We start from the raw sequence: 20804 nt of genomic DNA, 5'->3' as shown, positions 1-20804 counted from the left end.
AGGAAGGTAAACAGCGTTTCCGTGCGCTGCTCTGGTTCACCAGAAGTGGCTTAGTCATGCTGGCCACATGACCGTACACCGGCTGTACACCGGCTCCCTCAGCCAATAAAGCAAGATGAGCGCCGACTGGACCTAATGGTCAGGGGTCCCTTTACCTTTATAAGCATTTTGGGAAGGGAAGGGCTTATTGATTTTATACAATACTGGAATAGACCTACAGAACTTTCATTCCAATATGTCTTAATTATTACTTGCAATTAATTGAAGATATTGTGTTAAAGAAGGATGACCTTCCAGATGATTTTGGACTCCAAGTCCCATTGGCCAATGGTCAGAGATAATGGGAAATGTAGTGCAGTAACGGCTGGAGGACCAAAAATTGCCCAGCCCTAATGTAAAGACTTGGAAGACTAGATAGGTGTGTTAGATTTTGTTTGCCTTTTCTTCCTATTTGTGCGTTGAATAAGAGGAGAAAATAAAAAAGTAGTAGTCTCTTAGCCACACTGAGTAATTAGGGAAAGCTAATCTGGAGTAGTTGGTTAGAATGCCAGACTATGACTTAGGAGACCAGGGTTCAAATCTCTACGCAGCCATGAAGCTCGCAGGCAACCTAACTTACTGTGTTGTTGTGAAGCTAAAATTGGGAGGGGAGAACAATGTAAATCGCCTTGACTTCCTTGGAGGAAAGGCAGAATATACATGTTGTAACAAATGAACATCCAAAGAACTTGACTGGATGCTACTGACCAGTGCTTTGGGCAGAGTGTTCCAAGTTCCCCTCTAGCCTTTACTTTAATATGGGCATTAGAAATTCAGAATCACTCCCAAGAGATCACGTGTGCCCAGGAAATGTTAATATTATTAACACTTACTACAAAACAGAAGATCAAAACCTTGTTAAAACTTATTCTAGAGAATGGCACACTGAGAACTAGCAATCATAGCTGGTTTGAGACATTTTTACAAAAAAATTGCCACCTGCTCATTGCTAAAAATGTTAGTCCCCTCAAAGACTAGCCTGGAAATAGTTTCAGGAGATGTTAGATTATATGTTCTCAAGCCCCCTGGTAATAAGAGTAAAAGAACACATGCACTGTATCTTTTCCACCTCAAGTGTGATTACAGGGAGGAAAAGCTTTCTTTCAAAAGAACTCCAGCAAATCTGTCTGCACACAGCATTTATTTGCAGCAGCAGCAGAAATTAAGTTGAGTTAAGTGGAATCCTTGCTTGGTACATACCTTTAGTTGAAAAGTATTTACACTGAGCCTTGGTGTAAAACAAGCAAGTTTATGATCATTCAAGGAAGTTCATTCTTGAAAGGAAAGAGTTCTATACTCCTAACTATCTGGTTGGAGAAAGAAAGAAGCCATGCTTGTCCCTTGTTCTCAAAAGATAGATTCAAGATGTGTGAGGAGCAGGAAGTTGTAAAACTGGATGCAACCTAAGATTTATTGCTCTAAATCAGAGGGGTCCGCATCACCCCTAGTGGCACATTTCTTAGGAACCAGCTTTTTAAAAATGGTAATGAACATGACTTTTTTAAACCATAGATCCCTAGAGTAACAAGTCTTAACCTTCCACCCTTGAGATCACTAGATGAGCAGCAACCAACAGATAAAGAATTAATTGTTGCCTCTGGTTGGGGGCTGTTTGTGATTTATATGACCAAACAATCTCAGGGTTGGCACATTCACACTAAATATGAGTTTATCTGGCAACATTCTTGAAATCTGGTATGTTTCGTATTTCTGCCAATCTTATATTCCACTATGGAATTTATTTTATGCTATTCAAGCTCTCTATGATTATTACGATTACTATTTTATTGTCTTGTTATACATTCTGCCCTCACAGATATAGGATCGCAGGTTTGGAAGGAGACATTGGGTTTCATCCAGACTAAACCCCCAAACACATAACAATATTTCATGCATCCTGAATTTGTTGTCAGTAAAATACTAACTTTACAGCCCTCGTTTCTTCTCTAAACCATTACAGAACATCTACACTTTCTACAAAGCAATGCAATGATTCAGAAACTCCTAAACTCTCTTCACTGGGTGAACGAGCAAAGTCCTGTTGTTGATTTAGAGGTCTTCTGATGTTTTTATTACGGCGCTGCCCGCTTTTAAGAGGCCTTCTGGTTGCCTTTTATTATGGTGCTGTCCACTAATGTGGATCATTGTCCGTGAGCACGGTAAATCAGGGGAAAGTTGCCATAAATAAACGGTGAAAAACTGAAGGCCTCTACATCTGCGGAGGTACAGTTTGTGTTAGAGTAACTGCTTTACTGCAGAGGTAGCCAATGTGTTGGCCTCCAGATTTTTCTGGACTTCAACTCTCATTATCCTTGTCCACTGCCTGTTCTGGGTGGGGCTAATGGGAGTCCAACATCTGGAGGCACAAGCAGACCAAGATCAGTCTAATCTAGTACTCAAGAGTGACTAGCAAGATTTTCCAACCACCGCTAGCAGCTCACAAAGCTCACCAAGTGGGTATGGTGGTGACACACTTACTGGGAATAAGTCCCATAAGACACAAAGATTTTCTTCGGAGTACACATGTTGCACGGTTAGTACCCAATTTCTGGCGTCCATAAAATCTCCCAAGATACAGTTTTGAGGTGCCTTGATATAACCTCCATTGAATTCCTTCTTGCAGAAAATGTGGTGAATATATCTAGGGAAGAGTCATAGCTCAGTAGTACAGCATCTGCTTTCCATGCATAAAATTCCAGGTCCAACGCCTGGCATCTCCAGGTAAGGCTGGGAATGTCTGAAACCCCAGAGAGCTACGACCAGCCAGTGTTGACAACAGTGAGCTAGATGGACCAATGGTTGGATTCTATATATGGCAGGGTTTTTAAAAAAATGTTTCTATGATATAGATTGGTCTTAATATAATCAAGAGGGAACTGTCAGCGAGTGATTTCAATCACTACAATCTGGCAGATCACTTCTTGAAGTGAAGTACCATGTAACATTTTGATGCCTTAAATGCAAACACGGGTTTCTGGTGTCACAAGCTGTCATGTCTGTGAGCGTTATGGTGTGCCAGATCTTCTGCCTAGCAACAAAAAGGAAATTTAGTCTGCAAACACATTTATTTAATCATTATATGCTTTTATTACGTTTTTAGATATGCTGTAAGCCATCCAGAGTGGCTGGGGAAACCCAGGCAGATGGGTGGAGTATATATAATAACAATAAAAATAAAAATTGGTCGCTTACTACATCAAATACCTTGGAACAACTTACAGTGGTATTTATTTATTGTATTGTATATGTACACCACCCCATAACATGAAGTTCTCTGGGCAGTTTATAAGTTAAAAACACACAGAACTTGAAATGCACAGGTAAGACATAAAAGCATTTTCTTAAAAAAGGAAAATCTACATAAATACAACAAAACAGAATTCACAGCACCCTCAATGTGGGAGTTACTCCAGCATAAACTTCTGCTCTTTAATTAATTAGCATATGACACCCTATTGTGTAGATGAATAAATGCATATGATCTCGCGGTTATATTGTAATCTTCAACATGCTTATTAGCAAGCAAGTACTTTTGAACTCAGTAGGGCATAGTGCTCAGCAATGCACTCCAGCGAAGGTGCATCCGTTAGCTGCATTAAAAATGAATAAATATAGCTGCGCCTGGTGGATTTATGCCTGCTGCCACGCATATAATGAAAGCACATGGATTGCCTTCAGCTCCCGAACAGACCCACTGAAATTAATGGACCTAAGTCAGCCACGTCCATTAATTTCAGTGGGTCAGCTCTAGGGTATTCCTAACGCGGGATACAGCCCCGGCTCATCAAGGCTTTATACATACTGGTGAAACTCTGTCTCTAAGCGATCGGAGGGAGGGAACCGCACCTGCCGAATGTCTGCCTGTTAAGACAAGCGCCTCCCCCCCGCTCATCTCCGAGCGTCCCCTTTAAGAGCCGCCGCCCACTCCGAGAGGCGAGCGAACTTCGAAAAGCGCCGCAGCGAACGCTTCTCGGGCCCGCCCGCCCCGCGGCGTCACCTGACGCGCCTACGTCAGCGCGCACGCCCTTGCGTTGCGTGTGTGCTTACGCCGGCGAGGGAGAGGAGGGAAAGAAAAAAAAAGTCCTCTGCCGCCTGCCGCCCCTCCCCCGCCTTCTCTCTCTCTCTCTTTCTCTCTCTCTCTCTCTCTCTTCCCTCCCCCCCCGCCCTTCCCGCTCAGCGCTGAGCTCCGCAGGTCGAAGCTGTCGCTGAGGCCGCGTCCGCCGTCGTGCGCGGCGCCAGGCCCTCGCGAGGCTGTCGGCGAGGGAGATGCCGCGGGTCTACATCGGGCGGCTCAGCTACCAGGCCCGGGAGCGGGATGTGGAGCGGTTCTTCAAGGGCTATGGGAAGATCCTCGAGGTGGATCTCAAGAACGGGTAAGGCGTCTCCGCCGCCGCCGGGCCTAGTCCCCGGGATCCCTCGTTTCTTCCTGTCAGCGCGGCCGGGGCCTCAGAGCGCATGCGCGCCCTTTCCCCGTCCTTTCCCGCGCGCGCTTCTTGCTCGCCCGCCCGCCGCCTCTTCTCCCTCCCGGGAAGGGCCTCGCCGTGGCTGCCCCCGGGACCCTTCAGAATTGGCAGAGCAGAGGGGCTTCTCCCTCGGCTCCAGTTTTTAGGCCTTCCTTCTCCCTCCGTCTGGCGCCCCGCTGCCGCTTCTGCCCTCCCGGAGAGGTGAGGGGGCCGAAGGCCTTCCTCTTAAAATGAACTTCGCTGCAGGAGCGTAAGGAAGCCGCCGCCACCGACCCCGGCCTAGCTCAGTATCGTGACTGACAGCAGCTGGTTTCAGGCGGGAATTCTCCCACTTGAGCTCTCCTGACAGTTAAGAGCTGTTCGGAAGGGAGACGGACTTCCTCGAAAGGTGGTGGTGGGCTTTCCTTCACTGGAGGTTTTCAAGCAGAGGTTGGGTGGCCCTCTGTCATGGATGCTTTAGCTGAGATTCCTGCTTTGCAGGAGGGTTGGACTAGATGACCCTAGGGACCCCTCTCAGCTCTTATGATGCTGTGAGGGCAGGGGTGCTTCAACCTAGGACCTTATCCATGCAAAGTGTGTGCTCCATAACAGACCCTTCCCCAAATTTGGCAGCAACTAGCAGTTCGAAAGCACGTCAAAGTGCAAGTAGATAAATAGGTACCGCTCCGGTGGGAAGGTAAACGGCGTTTTCGTGCGCTGCTCTGGTTCGCCAGAAGCGGCTTAGTCATGTTGGCCACATGATCCGGAAGCTGTACGCCAGCTCCCTCGGCCAAGAAAGCGAGATGAGCGCCGCAACCCCAGAGTCGGCCACGACTGGACCTAATGGTCAGGGGTCCCTTTACCTTTTTCAGTATAGAGAGTCCCCCATATAATGCATCTCAGACCGTTTTGCAAATTCATTCACTGAGGGGTCTTGGGAAATACGTTTCTGGGTGCAGGGAATTCAAATCTGCTATCCTTTTTCTGATTGGACAGCATTTAGCTTGGTAAGTCTACGTGTGATGAAGCACATACAATCGTACCTTGGATCTCGAACGCCTTGTGACTCAAATGTTTTGGCTCCCAAACGCCGCAAACCCAGAAGTGAGTGCTCTGGTTTGCAAACGTTTTTTGGAAGCCGAACGTCCAATGCGGCTTATGAGGCTTCTGATTGAGTGCAGGAAGCTCCTGCAGCCAATCAGAAGCCATGCCTTGGTTGTCAAACATTTTCGGAAGTCAAATGGACTTTCGGAGTGGATTACGTTTGACAATCAAGGTACGACTGTAAAGTGCTTTTGGAATTTTAATTTTACCTTCTGAAAAGTAGGTAGTTCTAAAGATTAATTAATAAATAAAAATGATAATAAAAAATATAACAGCAAGTATTTGGCAATCATTTTTAATGATTTCTATGCAGTTTAACACATTTTACTTACCAAGCAAAACTAAATTATATTAATCTAACCAAAACATCTTTTGAATTTCCATGTTATGTTACAACTTTTTATCACTCACTTTTTTGGAAAATAGAAGTTGAAAATTTCAGCACATCCTAGTAGCAGTGCAGCCTCCACACTGGCTGTCAGCAGCTGTCCAGGATTTCCTATAGGGGTCTCCCTGTCTAAAGATGCTGGAGAATGAACCTGAGACCTTATACTGTACTTGCAAAGCATTTTCTCTGCTCTGGTGCTCTGGTCCTGCCTTCCTTTAACACAAAAAGTTCAGTGCTAAGTTTGAATTTGAAATCATCATCGTCATCTTTTATTTATATCCCACCCTCCCCAGCCAAAGTCGGACTCAGGGCGGCTAACATCATATATATAACATTGGTATAAAATCAAACAATAATTAAATTACCTCCTAAAACCAGGTTAAAATCAAATTAAAATCTAATTAGATGGCTTTCCGTGGTGTTAGGGTTTTTGCACCTGTAAAGCAGCATAGTCCTATACATGTTTTCTTAGAAGTCCCACTATTAGTCCTTGCACAGTAAGTGTGTCTAGGATTGCAGCCTACGTCTTGAGATTGACACTTATATGTGCTTACTTGGGAATAAGCTCCATGAAATTCATTGGGACTCACTGTGTGTGTGTGTGTGTGAGAGAGAGAGAGAGAGAGAGTCTGCTGTGCTTAACAACAAAGTTCTAGGTGTATTTACTTAGGTAGAAAAGTAATAGCTGTACCACTGTGCTAATTGGGGTTCATTACCATGTAAGTGTGCAGGAGGGCACAGCCTTAGAACACTTTTAAAATGCTGCATTGTGGAAAGAATGATGCATCTGAAATGTTTCTGCTGTAAAGTTAACATGCTGAAACTCTTGCACAGATTTCCTTGCTTGAAATAGGCAAAGGAAGAGATTGGCCCTCATAGCTTATTGATTTAGAGATTGTTTCCCACGCCATAATGGGTATCCTGGAATGTGTGCATCCCAGGTTTTCTGATTAGTCTCCATGTGCTACATATGCAAGAAATGCAGTTTCTACAGGCCTTGTGAATATGGCATCATATGGGCATTCAGTATATTCCATGTATGCACATTTCATCTGAAAACATTAAAGTACTTGCATGAACATCAGCTTTGTAGTATGGTATAGGTATTACCTGGGTTGGGGAGGGAGAGTTCTTCCTTAATTAAGTGTATTGTTATTCATACATGTGACTGACAACTGACAGAAATGGAAATTACTCCTGCCCTGACACAGAATAATTAAAAAAAAGCTTCTGCCCTGATGATTTGTCATAAATTTTCTGTGAGGTAAACTGTGAGGTAGCCAGTCATGGGAAACTTAATGACTTGTTTGCTCACTGTGATGAAGGAGGTTTGTGTATGGCCATAAGGCTCCTTCAGAACTCAGCTTATTAAGCCAGTGGGTTGTAGATCCTGTGGTCAGCATGGTCAGTGGTCAGGGATGGCGGGAATTGTAATCTATCAGCATCTGGGAAGGCCATAGGTTCCCCATCCTTGCAGTATCCAAATGTGGTCATTGATAAGCTCCAAAAAGACCCTTCCAAACTAATAAAATTAGTTTCAAAAAGCAAAAGGTGCATTGATGGATCTAAATTGGCTGAAACATACAGAACTTCATACTTTGGAACTGTACTGTTGAATATCTGAGAGTCATGATGGAAAACTTGTTCAAAAACTACAGTGCAGAAAGACTTATATGGTGCACAGTGCCATTAGGGATCACCCAAATTCAGGGGTAGCCAGTATTAATAGTCATGATAGCTAAATGGACCTTCTGTGTTAAAAACATCCACATAATCTTTGAACACCACATTGTCTGGCTTTGACTGGCAGCCGTTGAAAGCAGAATGCTAGACTTGACAGGTGTTGATCTGATCCAGCAAGGCAATTCTTCTGTTCCTAATAATTTGCTGAACAGTGGAGGTTTCTCAGCAAAGAGTTTAGGCACTGAAAAACTAGTTCTGTGACTCACTGCCAGGGAAAGTAATGTGTACTTTGAGCTGTAAGAATGATGAGTCTGTAATTCATTCTGTAGCAGTTCATTATATATGGGCAGACAACAAATTGGCATTCTAGGAAGAGTTTATGGATTGATTCTCCTCTGGAACAAAAAGTATGTAACATGTAAGTTACACTTGTAAATGGTATCCCGGTGTTGATTTCTGGCATGCTTGGGGATGGAATGTGGATGGTTGACATCTGTAGATATGCTGCTAACCCATACAATTCATGCCCCTCACAAAACTCTTTCCCATTTTCAGAGATTGATGGGCAGTGCATCTGTAAACAAGTGGCTTAGCTTCCAGAGCCTTTGCACCACACATAAAGGTGTTTTCATAGGCATGCTCTTGGCAGAAGATCTGGACTTCAGAAGCCTTCTGCCTTGCCCTCATGCCCTCTTCCTCCCCCCCAAAAAAACCCTCCTCCCATATGGAGGGCTGATTGGTGTCTTAAGGATAATTTTGTTGATCTGGTAACATGTAAATTTCCTAAGCCCCCTATATTGCTATAATATAGCTATCTGTTTCACAAGCTCACATTATCTTTCTTCTGTTCTCTGTCTTTGGCATTCTGCTGCACTAAATTCATTATTATATTGGCACAAGGAATCCTGTCTCAGTGCTGGAAGTAAAAGATGAGCTCCAGGTTTTGAGCACCATGTTATCAGTGCTAAATGCAGTAATTTTAAACTGATCCCACCTTTACTTTAGAATTCTGGAGTTATCTGCCTTTCTCTCTTTATATATGCTATTTCATATAGCTATCTAAAAATCTTTCAACAGACCACAGTTAATTTGCCCTGGATCTAAAATCACAGTTCTATACATTTTTTTATTATTTTATGTAGCAGGTATGTTGTTGGAATAACAAGAACAATTTTCAGGTGTAGAACAATACTGTATTGTGCTTTCCCTCAGAATAACTGCATTAGTTTTATTTGTTGGGGCTGCCATCCTTTACATTAATGCTTAGCAAACAATTACAAATTAACTGCAAGTTGTAAGATACCTTATTTTTCAGTTCTTCATTTTTCAGTTTATCCAGAATTAATGCTGATCATAGGTGCTTAGTTTGCAGGAGATTTTAAATTCATTGTTTTAAGTTTGGGGTAAATTAAGCTGTAATGTGAAGCTGGAATACTATACTACAGAGGCTGTAATTTGATGTCACACTAAGTGTGACAAGTACAAGCTGCAGTGAGGCTTAGGCTTGCACAGTTGTTAGAAAATGAGATATGAATACTCCCCCTCTACCCTGAAACAGCTTTTAGGAACAGAGCACAAGTTTTCACTTATGATTTCAGTTAGCCACAGTTCAGCATATCATCTGAATACTAAACTCTGGTTAATTTTAATTCAGGTTTGTTTAAACAAGCCAGCTTCAAAACCCATGGTTTGAAGTTCGTCTGTTTCAAACAAACCATAGATAAACCAAACTATGCTTAATCTTGTTGGTTCGGAAAATCTGACAAGTTGCTCTTAATCTATGGTGGAAGTGAAAGCTTCATAACTTATCACAGTCGTACCAGAAGAGGAGCAAAGGGCACATGAGTCTGAGGATCATTATAGCTTGTTTTTGTCATGCTAACCTGTGGTTTAATATGATGTTCAAAGTGGGCCAGTCTAAAATACTGTACCTATCTCATCCAGAAGTCTACAGATTCATCAGGCAAAATTTGTTAGTCAACAGGACCATTCTCCTCTCTCAATGAATAGAGTCTAGTTCCTGATCTCACCCATACCTTTGAAAGTCAGTCCAAGGTCAAGGACAATCACATGTTCTTATTTTTTCTTTGCACTTGCCCTATAATCCATTCCTGAAAAGCACAGAGCAAAAACAAATCCTAAGTTTCCTCCAAACATTGGAGCTGCAGAGTGAGTGGGGACCACATTTCTGCAACTACAGGACTTGTTCATCAGAAGTTTCCCAAGCACTTACCATGACAAGTGTGGTGAGTGATATTGTGAATCCCTGATCCTAGTCCCATTTATTTTGATTAGTACTACTGTCTTTACATTTGTGTGAACATAGGCTCCTCTGAGAACTGTGAAACTGGCCTAGATCTCACAAAGTGAAGATAATGGCAAGTAAGAAACCAGAAATTAGAGGAAGAGGTAATATGGGTCATACAACTAACAGACTGAGAGGAACTTTTTTTGACAAGGACTTAATTCTGTCCAATTAGTGACAGACACCTGACATTATCCTCCCCAATCAGGGGCTTGGGCAACTTGCGTTTTTTTGTTCATGTTGTCAGTTGGGTACACTAGCATTTTTAATTGCTAAAATAGTGAAAGGTTGCCCATATTGATTAGAATTCAGAGTAATAACCCTTCTGTCTCTCTTATTCCACAACAGAGAACTGTGTGTTACAGTTGGGCACTCTTCTCTGCTTCACTAACCTCACAAGGTTGTTTTGAGGATAAACTGAGTGAAGGCACTTTGAGCTCTTCAGCACAAGAGCGATATACAGATGTGACATGCAAGTCACTAAATGATAAAAACCAACCGTCATTTGGCTCCTCCCTAGTTAGAACTGCCTCTTGCAGTGGTAATCATTATAGCCCTTAACTATGTTTAAGAAAATTGCCTCCTGGGTTTGTGTTTTCTCCTCTTCCCTCCCTTTCCCCTTTATTATCTGTATAGATTGTAAGCCGGCAGGCAAGGGTCTGTGTTTTTAAATAATTTATGTGCAGCACAAAGCATTAGGTGGTTTATAGATAAGAATAAAGTTCCTGGGCTTCACCACTTCTAAAGCTTCCAGGAGAGGCCACTGGTGTTCACACTTGGAATGGGGATGCAACTCTTTTTGCACTTGACCCAGCAGGCTTCCTCAGAGGAAGAACTGTGATATCATCCTAGAAAATGTAGTGCATTCCTTCTGTGCAAAGGCCTAAAAGGCTCGTTGTATGGACTGAAAGTCATTTTCTTGTATAATGAGATAGTGTGCACATTGTGAAAAGTGTTTGCCCTATATTTTCTTGGCATTGGCAATGAGCTGAACTTTCCTGCAAAACCAAAGCATGTGTTCATCTTCTGTACCCACACTCTCACACTAGAGATGGATGCTAAACCTGCTGTTGTTTACACATTTGGGCAATAACTTGTAAACTTGCTGCTTCTGGTTTTTTCCTTGTTCATCTTTGGAGGCCATTGAGCATTTCATTTCTGTTCTCTTAATTATGTCTAGCAAGCATTATTAGAAGTTGCTTGTTCACTGAAATTGTTGATGCTTAGACTTTGAGGGAAAATCTTACAATTTTCACTTCCTAAAAATCTTGCTGAATGAGGTCATTGTAGTAGTAAGTGTTTTGTTTTCATTGGCATGAAATAATTTAAAACCTCACTATATGCAAGCAGAAATCTGGATAGAAACACTTCTGCATCTGAATAATTCAGTATCAATATCCCTCCCGATTTGCAAGAGGAATATGTAAAATTCAGAGGTCTGCAATGGAATGTTACTTGAATAAAACACTTAGGAATATGGTTTCTTCCAGATTTTCAACAATAAGAGATTACAATAGCAAAAAGATTACCAGCACAAAAATAAAAAAATATCTGGAACAGTACAAACAATACCCTTTTTCCTGGTTAGAAAAGATTACTACAGTTAATGTGGTTATTCTCCTTAAAATTCTATTCCTTTTGGGAATGTTGCCTTTGGAAAGAAAACCATGAAGTGTATGGTGAAGCAAACCACATAGAACTGCTAACACTAATCTTGGTGTTTTGATAGCCAGTAGAGGAGGCCTTGAATTTCCTGATGTTAAAAGGTATAGTCAAGTGGTAAAACTGGCAATGATCAATAGTCGCTTTATCTTAAACTGATGCCTGCTCAAATTTGAAAATGGGGGAGCACCCATATACATGTATGCCTATATTTACAATATACTTCAAATAACTGGTGATGAATAATAAAGTCATGAAGAGATAGGAATAACACACTTTTCAATGCTGTTATGGCAGGCAGGCATCGTTTCCTACTATTTGCGACAAAGCTTTTCTTGAGGTATATCAGCCTCTTTTGCCCTATGGTAAGACTTGACAGCTATTCTTATGCCATACTTTTGTTGTCACCATTGAACTTCTAAGGCTACACTTGGAGAGAGATGCTTGTCAACAGCTCCCATACGGCATAGATCTTCAAAGCCCATGCCACTGTTGGCCAGAATTGTGAAGGTAACTGTTGACGTGGTTGATGCTGGATCTGTTTTTGTCTCCCCTTAGGTATGGCTTTGTTGAGTTTGATGATGTGCGTGATGCTGATGACGCTGTTTATGAGCTAAATGGCAAAGATCTATGTGGGGAACGTGTAATTGTTGAGCATGCCCGGGGCCCTCGCCGCGACAGCAGTTACGGTTCTGGACGCAGTAAGCACTAACATACCGTTGTATTGGTGCCTTTTATTCTATTTAAAACACAGCATTTAAAAACAGTATTTTTTAATTAAAAATGTAAAGTTTGATTACTGTAGATTTTATTAAAGTAATATTATTTAGATATTAATATATTCAACTTTTTAAACTGTAATTAACTAAATGAACTTTAATTTTCATTATTTTATTTTGTAAATATATGAATGGTTTATTTGTAATGTGATTGTTTAACATAGACTTAACAAAGACCTCAATGTTTCAATTAAGAGTCCTTTGAGGCTAAGATGACTGCCTGTTCCATTTGCTGACCCTGGGTTGCCTTTCCATGAGTGGCTCTTTGACCTTTGTGGCCCTTGGCTGACCCAAAAAGGAAGCCATGTGACGACCGCAACCTTTTCCCATTAGACGTGGGTGGTGAGGACCCCAAGGGTTAGAGACAGATGTGATTAAACTGAAATAGGTGCCTGAAACCTTTATTCATGTTATATATTCAGAAAGCTTTAAATCAATGTAAGTAACATTAGTAACTGACTATAGTGATTTGGTTTTTTTTTTTTTTTGTTTTCAAAAACATTATTATTTTTTATTAACTTAAACTTAGTTGCATGTTTAATTTTAATAGTAAATATAAAATATACAGTCTTTTAATTATGTGCTGATGTTCTAGACATAATGTATATAGACCTTTTTAAATGTCTGACTCTCATAACATAAAATTTTTAACACTGAGAATGTAGTTTAGGCTAATGGGAGGGGGGAACTAAATGTATTTACCGGCTGTTGGGTAGACTAGTTTTTATTTTCTTTGGGGGTATAGATTAACCACCTGGCTCCACTACCTTACCTGAAGTATTCCATCTGCTTATCACCTCTAAAGGTGGATATGGTTATAGAAGAAGTGGAAGAGATAAGTACGGTCCTCCGACCCGTACTGAATACAGATTGATCGTTGAAAATCTGTCAAGTCGTTGCAGTTGGCAGGATTTGAAGGTATGCCATCTCTATGCCTCTGCTAGTGCTGATAAAGGTTTGAAAACATAAATTGTGCTTCTCTTTTTAAGCCTTGCTTTTGGCCTGTGGTCCACGCAAATATATTTTTCATTTTTCATGGAAACCCTGGGTGGTATTCAGTTATGCTTTACTCAAAGTAAACCCACTGAAATTCGTGAACATTACTAAGATACCGTATTTTTCGCCCTATAGGACGCACTTTTTCCCCTCCAAAAATGAAGGGGAAATGTGTGTGCTTCCTATGGGGCGAATGCAGGCTTTCGCTGAAGCCTGGAGAGCGAGAGAGGTCGGTGTGCACCGACCCCTCTCCCTCTCCAGGCATCAGGAAGCTATCCGCAAGCCGTGGGAGCCCGCGGGAGTTCCCCCCCCCCCGGGCTCCCCCGGCTTGCGCAGAGCTGCCTGCATCCCGAAGCCCTGGCGCACTGAGCAGTCGCGCCGGGGCTTCGGGTAGCTCTGCGCAAGCCGCGGGAGGGTTCCGCCGGCGTGCGCAGCGCTGCCTCTTACCCCGAAGCCCTGGCGCGCTCAGCAGTCGCGCTGGAGCTTCGGGTAGCTCTGCGCAAGCCGCGGAAGGGCTCCCACGGCTTGCGCAGCGCTGCTTCTTATCCCGAAGCCCCGGCGCGCTCAGCAGTCGTGCCGGGGCTTCGGGTAGCTGCGCAAGCCGCAGGAGGGCTCCCACGGCTTGCGGAGAGCAGCCTGTTCTGGGGGCTGGGGTCGGGGGAAGCTCGGGCTTCCCCCGCCCCAGCCTCGCGCCTTGGGGGGGGGAAATAAAAGTTTTTTCTTTATTTCCCCCCAAAAAAACTAGGTGCGCCTTATGGGCCGGTGCGCCCTATGGGGCAAAAAATACGGTAATTAATTTCAATGGATCTATGCTTAGCTGAATACCACCACCTGTTCAGAATAACTGACATTGTGTTAATTCTTACTGCAGTGTACAAAGCACAACAGAGAACAGTAAAAGTGATAAGCTCCTTGAGCATGAGGGTTTCAGCCTGTGCAGTTATTATGCACACTGAATATTTAACTATTTCAGATGTTTTATTTCATTTAGTTGTTTCATGAAAGTTATATAGACTGCTTGATTGTAAAAAGGAATAAAAAAAGACCCTCGTGCATAAATGCAGATAAGATGCTTCTGAAGTAATACAAGATTTTGTACCTAAACTCACATGTTGCTATGCATTTTGAAAACCTTCGCAAACAGCAAGCTTGCAGGGAACGGGGGGTCTTTCCTCTGGTTTCCTGGCTCATGTGGTTTACTGTCATGTTTCACATTGGCCTGCTTCCCTTGGAAGGCAGTGGGCTAAAATAGTACTGCGGCCACTTTGGGGAGATTAAGGGTGATAGACCCCATAATGCAAACTGAGATGCAGAAGGATGTGTGCAGAGAAACGGAAGGCTGAAAAGTCTGCTATGCATGCAGTCTATGAAGTCTTGGTTGAATTGCTTGAGCTAAGCAAATGCGTAAGCAGATGCAATAATATCCAAGCAGGATAGTCCCTGTTGAATTACACTATCTGCTTTATCCTTTCTGGCCATTTTTACCAGAAATTGGACAGTATTGTTCCTCCTTTGCCAGCCCAACAGTATCATCTTCAAACAGAATGTCTGAGGTTAGAATTGCCTCTGGTAATAGACCACAGTGCTCCTTGTATTTTAGACCAGAGGTGAGGCTTGGTGTAGTGTGCAGCCATTTTCTTGGCTTTTTCATCTGTCCATCTGAGAGGGAATCAAGAGGGCATCAATAAGCTGAATATTCTCACATTCACACTTTGAAAAAGAAATGCAGTCTAGTGTGCTTTTCAGTTGCAGCATCTAGGGCAGAGCTTTCCAGACTTTTCATGTTGGTGACACACTTTTTAGACATGCATCTTTTCACGACACAGTAATTCTGTTTTACTTGCAAACCGGAGGTTAAACTAAACCCTTTCCAGCCCTGGGAGGAGCGCAGGGAGCCTTTGCACGACACCTACACACTTCAGCCGACACTTTAACATGTCACGACACACAGCTTGGAAAGCTCTGACCTGGGGGGGGGGCTGATAACAGACAGAATCAGCTTGAAAGCATAGGTGTATTCACAGGCAATGTTCTGTCTTCCAGGATTATATGCGTCAGGCAGGTGAAGTGACGTATGCTGACGCACACAAAGGTAGAAAGAATGAAGGTGTGATTGAGTTCAAATCCTATTCTGACATGAAAAGAGCCCTTGAAAAGCTGGATGGGACAGAAGTAAATGGTAGGAAGATAAGGCTAGTGGAAGACAGGCCTGGGTCCAGGCGCCGCCGCTCCTACTCCAGAAGTCGGACTCATTCGAGGTAAGTCTGTTCACAACACTCCTTGGCAGGGCAAACGTTTGTCAGAGCTGCTGGAAAGTAATGTATTGCACCCTTGCTTTGTTAACCTTGCAGGAACAGTGGTGAGTTGCAGAACTGTGAAGTTCTCTTGTTGGGTGATGGAAATAGAGGGGTGCTTTAAACTTAATTCCAACCATGATCAAACAGATGAGAGTTTAGGTTTGCTCATTGCTAATCTCCACCTCTGATCTCGGTTTGAGGCACAGCCAAAGTTAGCAATTTCATTCAAGCCAGCAAACTGTGTTCATGCCTTATGAATCACAGTTGGAAGCCAGAGTGAGACCTGGGTAGAGCCATAGCTCAGTAGCAGAGTAGCAGAATCCTTGACATCTCTGGATAGGGGTTTCAGGAGCTTTTTCTACCCCTATCTGAAGCTGGAGAGCAGCTGCATCTATTGATCTCTGCCCTGATATAAGGCAGCTTTCCATGGTCCTGTAGTTTGCCAGATTAGACGAAACAGCTACATATGCTTAGCCACAAGCCAGGATCAGACACAGGGAATTATTGTGCATGGGTGAAGGGAATACAGACCTGAGGTATTTATAATAAAAAAAAGGAAAAAAAGAACCCAGTAACCCCCCCCCCCACCCATTTGCTATGCCATGTTCCAGGAGTCTCCTAAAAATATGTAAAGACTTATAGCTACAACAATGATTTTTTCTTTCTTTCAGGTCCCGCTCTCGAAGCAGACACTCACGTAAAAGCAGGAGTCGTAGTGGCAGTAGTAAAAGCAGTCATTCAAAGAGCAGATCACGATCCAGGTAGAGCAAACTCACAGTTACTTAATTTTCAACATACTTCAGAGGATACTGATTAAGTGTTTTTAACCGATGTCAACATGAACAAACCTTGCGTACGTAGCTGCAAAATCTAATCATTATAGATCCCTAATTTGCAGTGATTTTTGCTTTGATTTTTTTTCTTGAGTTCCAGATCCCATTATTACCCTCATTAGCTTTAAAATCTAGATACTGATCTCTTACTGTTCTATTTCTCTCCCCTTCCTGTGGGTTTCATTTATTAACAGCTTGTGTGATTTGCTTCTGTAGCAATAATACTCATTTGAGTGCTACAACACACAAGTCAGATTCTGGTTACAGTACAGTATAGGAAGTTTTTAAAATGTGAAAAAAACACTGAATGTCTCACAGGGAAATATGCAAGGAGGGAACATAGTGAACACATGAGCAGAAACTGATACAAGTTCAATTATTTCCACAGGGTAAGACTTGCAAGCTTCTGTTTGAGTAACACAAATCACAGAGGCTAAATTTCATTCCTGCCGATAACTGCATGAAGATTTATATAAGAATTCTTTTGCTACTTTTGGTTTTGCTTCTTAGGTCAAGATCCCATTCCAGAAGCAAGAGTCGTAGCCGAAGCAAAAGTCGAAGCCAAAAAGCAAAAAGCAGGAGTCCGAGTAAAGATGATAAAAGCAGGAGCCGCAGCAGAAGTGCAGAGAAATCCCGAAGTAAAAGTAAAGACAAGCCAGAGGATGTGGTGCAGAATAATGACGATGTTGATGATGATGACCGAGCAAAAAGTAGAAGTCCTAGCAAGGCAAAGAGTAAGAGTAAAAGCAGGAGTAGGAGTGGCAGTAAAGAGAAAGCAGAAGAGGAGGAAAGGGGCAGTGTGAGGGGCAGTAGAAGTAAAGAGAGAGAGAAGAGTGTCAGCAAGGCGAGAAGTAGGAGCAAAGAGGGGAGTAGGAGCAGGAGCCGTAGCAAAAGTAAGGACAAGAGGAAAGGTAGGAAGAGGAGCAGAGAGGCCAGTAGGAGCAGGAGCAGGAGTCGCAGCAGAAGTGAGAAAAGCAAGAGGCGGAGTAAACGTGACAGCAAGTCTAGCAGCAAGAAGAAAAAGAGAGAAGACCAAGAACGGTCAAGATCCAGGTCTAGATCCAGGTCCAGATCTCAGTCCAAGGAAAAAGAGCATATAAAAGCAGAACCAGACACAAAGGAAGCAAAAAGTGAGGGTGAGGAAATGGACACCCGCTGTAAATCCCGGTCCAGGTCAAATTCCAATTCTAAACAAAATGTCAGATCAAAATCTCGCTCCAGATCCAAATCTGTTTCAAAGCCAAGATCCCAATCCAAGTCTAGATCGCGGTCTGCCTCTAGATCGCATTCCCGATCTAGATCAAGGTCTCGGTCCAGATCCTAAACTTGCTGCAACCACACTTAGAGCTCTATGAGAAGTCTTTTGTACATGTTTGGTAGTTGTAGCACAAGTGATTGGAGTAGAACACATGTCACTGCTGTACATTTTTAAAACCCCTCCCCACAATGGTGTGTCTTAAGTGTTCAGTCCAGTGCTCCCTCTCTGTCGCACATTCTGGAAAATGATACTGAGAGTCTCATCAGATCATCTTCCTGGATTTCCAGAATAGCCATAGAGAATGAGCACTGCATTTCGATGGGCTTCTAAGATTGGAATGATGACTCCTAGGTAGGTATGGTAACTTCAACAATTTGCCCTTAAATTGATGCCCTTTGATGTACGCCATTTAGTGAAAAGTGCAGAGTCTTAAATTTCATATTACTTTTGTTTCATATTTTGGACTTGCAGAGTTTGTTAATAGCACAGTCAAGAAAAATAGATACCTACAGTAAACCATAGGAAGGGAGGGGGGGAGTAGAGTTCCACATTCTGGTATTGTGACAATATCCTTGTTTTATATTTTTTTATTTTTCCCCATCTTGCAAAGTACAGTGGCCCCTGTTTCCATTAAATTTGAATAAAGACTATTTTTGCTTGACCACACGTTGTAATGGTTTTAAGTTATGCTGATTTGTCCCTTTACATGTTCATAAGTTTTAGGCAAGATTTTCAGAAAACAGTATTTTTCCAACATATTAATTCCTGTTATCAAGACTCCATAGTACTATTATGTGGCTGCTGACAAGATCCCTGCACAACTTGGCTTACGGTTGAAACAAAGCAAGTATCTCTGACCTACACCCTTAAGGGGATATATGACCAGTTTATTATGACCTGTTTTTAAATGATTTTAGACAAATTCACTATCCTTACTTGCACTTCTCGTACAGCATTAGGGAGAGCAACAAAATCTAATTTACAACTATGCAATTGTGCAGGGGGCCTGTCAAACGTGGTCCCTAAAGCTTTTAATAGACACATTGAAATGAAGTTGGTCTCGAGGGTGTTTGATGTTCTTATTTGTCAGTTGATGCATTGAATTGTACATGGATAAATGGTAACTGCAGTAAAGTGACTAATCCTTTATGTGGGACCCATTCAAGTTTAGATTGACGACACAGTGACAAGAAATGTGGGGTGGCCAGAACAAATGAACAGCTCCTCTATGAGGAAATGTTATGATATCTGGGGCTTTTTAGTTTAGGAAAAGGGTGAATTGGGTGGGGAGACATGGTAAGAAGTGTATACAGTTATACATAGTGTGAAGGAAGTGGAAAGAGAAGTTTTCCTCCATCTCTCAGCTTTCATTGGAAGACTCCCAAGTTCTAGTATGCTAGTATGAATGCTAGGAGATTCAGGACAAACAACAGAATGCATTTCTTCACACATTACATGGTTAAACTATGGGGTTCGCACACCCCGGCGCCACCCAAGATATTGTGATGCCCACAAACTAGGATGGCTGTAAAAGAGACAAATTCATGGGGGACAGGGCTGTCAGTGACTACTACCCATATCTTCTACGTCCCCTGTTGGAGACAGTATGCCTTTGTATGCAACTCACCAGTGAGGAAAGTGCTGTTGGCATTTAGTCCTGCTTTCAGGCTTCCCATAAACATCTGGCTGGCCATTGTGAGAATAGGATTAGGGCTAGATAGGCCTTAGTCTGATCCAGAATGGCTCTTATGTTCTTTACATGTGTGACAGTACTGCCTCACTGTTGGATACGGTGCTCAAGTGTCCTTTTGCAAAATTCACTTTTATCTGAACCCAGCAACCTGATCTGTACCACGTGGGTCTTGAATCGTTTCCAAGTGAAGACATACATTTGTGTGCTTTATTCACAGTTACAGAGACAAAAAAGCTGGCTGTCCTTGGGAACAGATGTAATCTGGCCACTGACAGCAGATAGTTAGACATATGAAGTGATCAGGAACTTAAGAGCATGCTGCCTAAACAGTGATCTAGTACATGGCACAACTTCACCTAGATTTGGGATGTGAAACCTGTGGCCCTTAGACCAGCTTCCATCAGCCCCAGGAAGCATGGCCAGTGGGCAGGGGTGGTGGGACTTGTAATCATATCTGGAAAGCCACAGTTTCCCCATCCCTAGCTTGGATGCTGTTATGCCGTAAAACTGCTTGCCTACTCACACCTATTCATAGGGGAAGGTGATAGTCATCTAAGGCTTATTTTGTGCTGTGACACTGAACTGATGAGCTCAGGTGTCCTGGGACTTTTTCCTCGCTTGAGACTGATGAACACCTTTAGGCAATGTAATGAGCTAGCCTCAGCAACATGCTTTTCCATCTATTCTTTTTTGCAAACATAGCTTGAAGGAGAGTTTTATGTGTCTGAGTAGAACTTAGTTGGATACACCTATTCAGTGGTGAGGCTTTTGGTCTTCTCTGGGTATGTTGCCATTGCTCCAGTGAGTGGATTAGGAGTGCTTCCTTGCAAATGCAACCAATGAAGTTTTGTTTAGGTTTTTATTCCACCTGGGAGCTCTTCAGCTTCTAAACAACCCATATGCTCAACTCCAGGTTTCAGTGCTTTGACGGCATGCATTTCTGGATCAAAGTAGGTGAACACATGCTACATCTAAAGCTCAAGAGTGCCTTAAACTCTTGGATACAGATTATTAAAGTGTGGAACTGCTATGATCCTCTGCAGTTGTGCTGGTAGGAATAGATTTTTTTCGGGAGGCACAAATATATATATTTCTGGTTTCATTTGTTCAGTTCACTTCTATCAAGGAACTAGCTAGTGTTGCAGTTCTGATGCAAAATCTTCAAGTGGATGGTGCAAGACATTAACAAGATTAATACATTTCTCCTGGACTATGGTACATAATATCTACACTTTGAAAACTGTCTGTAATGGAACTGAACTATCCTTTTATAACCTTGTGTATTTAGACTAGCAATAGAACATTTGCAAAGGGATATACATGAA

At 42.6% G+C, this 20804-nt stretch overlaps 2 protein-coding genes and 1 long non-coding RNA gene across 4 annotated transcripts in view; 2 read left to right on the top strand and 1 right to left on the bottom strand.

Annotated features, from left to right (window-relative positions):
- Positions 1-20804, bottom strand: part of LOC310769109 (putative transmembrane protein 244) — a 57932-nt gene that overhangs the window by 20931 nt on the left and 16197 nt on the right. The gene's annotated exons all lie outside the window — the stretch shown is intronic.
- On the top strand, positions 4040-18447 carry SRSF4 (serine and arginine rich splicing factor 4). Of its 2 annotated transcripts, XM_083627496.1 has the most exons (6): positions 4040-4412; positions 12182-12324; positions 13208-13320; positions 15442-15656; positions 16367-16456; positions 17039-18447. In XM_083627496.1, the coding sequence occupies exons 1-6, from the start codon at positions 4306-4308 to the stop codon at positions 17850-17852; spliced, it is 1482 nt and encodes a 493-aa protein (XP_083483622.1). In that variant the 5' UTR covers positions 4040-4305; the 3' UTR covers positions 17853-18447. The 2 variants fall into 2 exon arrangements, with proteins under 2 accessions (XP_083483622.1, XP_083483623.1); XM_083627497.1 differs by lacking the exon at positions 12182-12324 and having other exon boundaries at positions 4067-4412.
- On the top strand, positions 4422-11484 carry LOC310769184. The gene is made up of 2 exons (XR_014551499.1): positions 4422-10641; positions 10684-11484. It is a non-coding gene; the product is annotated as an uncharacterized lncRNA (long non-coding RNA).

The sequence above is a fragment of the Podarcis filfolensis genome, assembly GCF_964270895.1.
Source record: "Podarcis filfolensis genome assembly, chromosome: 8".
In the NCBI taxonomy this organism is placed as follows: Eukaryota; Metazoa; Chordata; class Lepidosauria; order Squamata; family Lacertidae; genus Podarcis; species Podarcis filfolensis.
This window is presented reverse-complemented; position numbering and strand designations above follow the sequence as displayed.

Bases quoted from the DNA above. Each gene is read 5' to 3' on its own strand.
- SRSF4 (XM_083627496.1), top strand. From the start codon at position 4,306: ATGCCGCGGGTCTACATCGGGCGGCTCAGCTACCAGGCCCGGGAGCGG. The intron at 12,325-13,207 runs GTAAGCACTAAC...TCACCTCTAAAG, and splicing joins CAGTTACGGTTCTGGACGCA to GTGGATATGGTTATAGAAGA. The intron at 15,657-16,366 runs GTAAGTCTGTTC...TCTTTCTTTCAG, and splicing joins AGAAGTCGGACTCATTCGAG to GTCCCGCTCTCGAAGCAGAC.